Below are 3,488 nucleotides of genomic sequence, written 5' to 3' on the forward strand. Positions count from 1 at the left end.
AACAAAGGAATGAATGGAATTGATCTCCAAGACCAAATATTAGCATGTTTTCCAATAATGAGGAAATACATGAAAGGATATAAAAAAATATTTTTTTATCTGTTCGATATTGGTCTTTTTAACTCTTACATTTTATGGAAGAAAATAAATAACGGGAAGAAACAATGTTACGTCGACTATAGGATCAACATAGCCGAATCTCTACTGATGAATATGCCAAAACCGAATTATAGAGAGCGAGGCGAATTATCTTCCGGAGATGCGCCAGACAGACTGCACGCAAAGCATTGGGCTCATTTTCCGAAGCACATTGATCCAAGACCATCAAGACCAAGACCGTCAAAACCCTGTAGAGTTTGCCAAAAAGGTAAAAAACGTAGAGAAACAACGTGGGAGTGTAAGCAGTGCAAAGTTCCTTTACATGTATCAGAATGCTTCGAAATATACCACACCGTTGCAGATTATTAAGGGGTTACGCCACCCTGAGATTAAAAAAAAATCGTTTTTTTTTTTTAGTTTTCCTTTAATTTGGAGTTCAGTTAATAATTTAAGACATGCCGGATGCAACAGCTCCCAATAATAGCAAAGTTACAGTGCTTGGAACGTCATGTGGCAGCTGCCGTTTCGGAGCAGGTAGCGACCATCCGTTTCACGGAGGGATTACCTGGGTCTTTTCTATTGTTCATATTTCCAGGCTACGGCAGGGGACCCTTGGGACATAGTAGGGTCATTTCAAAGTGCATTGGTGTAAGGCAAACGTTCGTAAAGATTCGCTCAGTCTTTCGAGCGTGTCGTCAAAGTGCACATCGTGCTTAGAAGTTTGGAAAAAGTCTCAGTTTTATTTCCACAATGCCAAAACGTGTATATCGCGATCAGAAGGGTTCGAGGAAACACACTGGACGTGCTTCTATAATCTCGAAAAGGAAACATCATCCTGTAAATCGCTATTTGATGGAAAGTGAGGAAGCCAGCACGAGTACGTCAGCGAAAAAATTGAAAGCGACTGAAGATGTCGACATAATAGTTGACGCAACGTTTGGCTACCGCATACTAAATTTTGTAGCAGTTTTCTCGGCTATTAGTGGAGCAGTGAAATGTAGCGTGTGTAATGGCAAAGTGAAATTCACTGAATCTGCTATTCGTGGACTTGGTTTTAAAATCAATATGACATGTGAATCGTGCCGACCTGTCTATATAAATTCAAGTCCTCTCATCGATGGGAAAGCATACGATGTGAATAGAAGAATTGCTTTTGCTTTTAGACTACTTGGACTTGGTTTGGCGGGAATAGACAAATTCTGCGGAATAATGGACATGCCGAAACCTGTGTTTCATTCATTTTATGATAAAATAGTTGATAATATTCATACCACCGCGAAAAGTGTGTGTGAATTATCTATGAAGAATGCTATGAATGCAGAAAAAGAGGTAAATTCACAAAAGGGTAATTCGGGAGGAATAACCGTTTCAGGAGACGGAACTTGGAGGAAACGGGGATTTTCTTCTCTTTTCGGCGTAGCAAACATCATTGCTCATTATACCGGCAAAGTAATAGATGCGGTAATAAAATCACGCTATTGCAAAACCTGTGAATTTTGGGAAAAGTATGACGATACTGAGGAATACTACGAGTGGAAAGAAAAACATAGTGAGCAATGTTCAGCGAATCATGACGGATCAGCAGGAAAGATGGAAGTTGATGCGGTAACAGAAATGTTTGCAGCATCTGAGGAAAAATATGACATAAGATATACTAATTATATCGGCGACGGAGATAGTAAAACGTACAAAGGGATTGTAGATTCGAAACCGTATGGTGATATCACTGTAAAAAAAAAAGAATGCATTGGCCACATCCAAAAACGAATGGGTGCGCAACTTCGTAAAGTGAAGAAAGAAAATAAAGGTCTTGGTGGTAGAGGTAAACTAACTGCCAAACTTATTGACGAATTAACCGTTTACTATGGCCTTGCCATCAGAAGGAATTCAAATTCAATGGAAGAAATGAAGAATGCAATCTGGGCCACCTTCTACCATAAAATTTCTACTGACAGGAATCCCCAACATGAGAAATGCCCTACTGGGAAAGATTCCTGCTGTTCATGACAGAAAGCGAAAGCTCACGAATCTCTGGAAAATTACACACACTCGGACCCAATTTCAGAAGATGTTCAACAAGCTATTCGACCTGTGTATGAAAAATTAAGTAACAACGAATTATTAGAACGTTGTTTGGGAGGTTTCACTCAAAATAGCAATGAAAGCGTGAACGCTCTCATTTGGTCTATGGCACCGAAAGTCACTTCCAGCGGTGCAAAAATTGTCGAAATCGCAACTCACATTGCAATAAATATATTCAATGATGGATATAAAAATATATTACTCATCATGCAAACTATGAATTTAAAAATTGGACCGAACGCGCAAGAAGCCTGTCAAAAATGGGACACGCAACGCATCACAGTTGCGAATCTAAGAGCGCAGCAAGCAACAAAAGAGGCTAGGAAACAAAAACGGGCAGCTCAAAAAGAATCTGAAGACATCACTTTTGCTGCGGAAGAGACACTGTATGGCCCAGGCATTGCCGATTGAAGGTAACACGAAAATCGTTTTCTCTATCATCTGTTAAAGTTGCACTTTTCCTTCTTTTCCGTTTTTCTCGAAACTACATTTTTACAACTGGTGTATAAAAAATCTCGGAAACTATACGTCCGATTTACTTCAAATTTGATACAAATAACTCTAATAACATTATCTATCATGTAGCGTAGGATTTTTTTGATACCATATCCCAATTGTTTATAGTAATTGTTTGAATTTTGCTTTTTTTGGTAAAAATTTAATGTTCATTTTCATATTGCTCGCACTTGTACAAAAATGGCTTTTTCTCTAAACCCCTATGCTACACGATAGATATTTTATCAATAAACAATAAAATCATGGGTTTTTTCTTTTCAGATAATCCTGGGCATCACAATCCGTTACACCGACTGCACGCGTCCTGATGGAGGAGTTTTGCAGGATAACGGATAACTCGGCCATTTTTTAATATTTTTCTGTCAAATTTACACAATATGTTCTTTAATGTATGCCCTAACTATAAATAATAATCAAATAATTGTCACATTCATAGTTTCGTAGAAAAAAATTCGTAAACTTTGATGTCATTTCGGCCGCCTCAGGGTGGCGTAACCCCTTAATTAAACTTACGAAAAACCGGATGATATTTATTTTTTGTTTATGAGTGATAAATTCTTCGATCTTGTCGTTATAGAAACGAATCGGTATGCGCGACAATGTCTATTTAAACAAACATCATCTCGATTAGATGAATAGAAAGCAACAGACAGAAACGAGATAAAACGTTTTTTTGGACTTATTATGTGGATGGGAATTGTAAAGCTTCCAAAAATAAGTTTGTATTGGTCTAAAGATCCGGCATATTCGCTGACTCTTCCATCTTCAACAATGTCAAGAAATCGGATGAA

General features: G+C 38.0%; 1 protein-coding gene across 1 annotated transcript; it reads left to right on the top strand.

The window, feature by feature from the left end:
- The first annotated feature begins 558 nt into the window (after positions 1 to 558).
- On the top strand, positions 559 to 3,187 carry LOC143349807 (uncharacterized). The gene is given in 2 exon segments (XM_076781351.1): positions 559 to 2,594; positions 2,959 to 3,187. A coding segment is annotated over 1 exon segment (1,743 nt). The 5' UTR covers positions 559 to 849; the 3' UTR covers positions 2,593 to 2,594; positions 2,959 to 3,187.
- The last annotated feature ends 301 nt before the right edge of the window (positions 3,188 to 3,488 follow it).

Source organism: Colletes latitarsis, chromosome 14 (genome assembly GCF_051014445.1).
Source record: "Colletes latitarsis isolate SP2378_abdomen chromosome 14, iyColLati1, whole genome shotgun sequence".
Classification (NCBI taxonomy): Eukaryota; Metazoa; Arthropoda; class Insecta; order Hymenoptera; family Colletidae; genus Colletes; species Colletes latitarsis.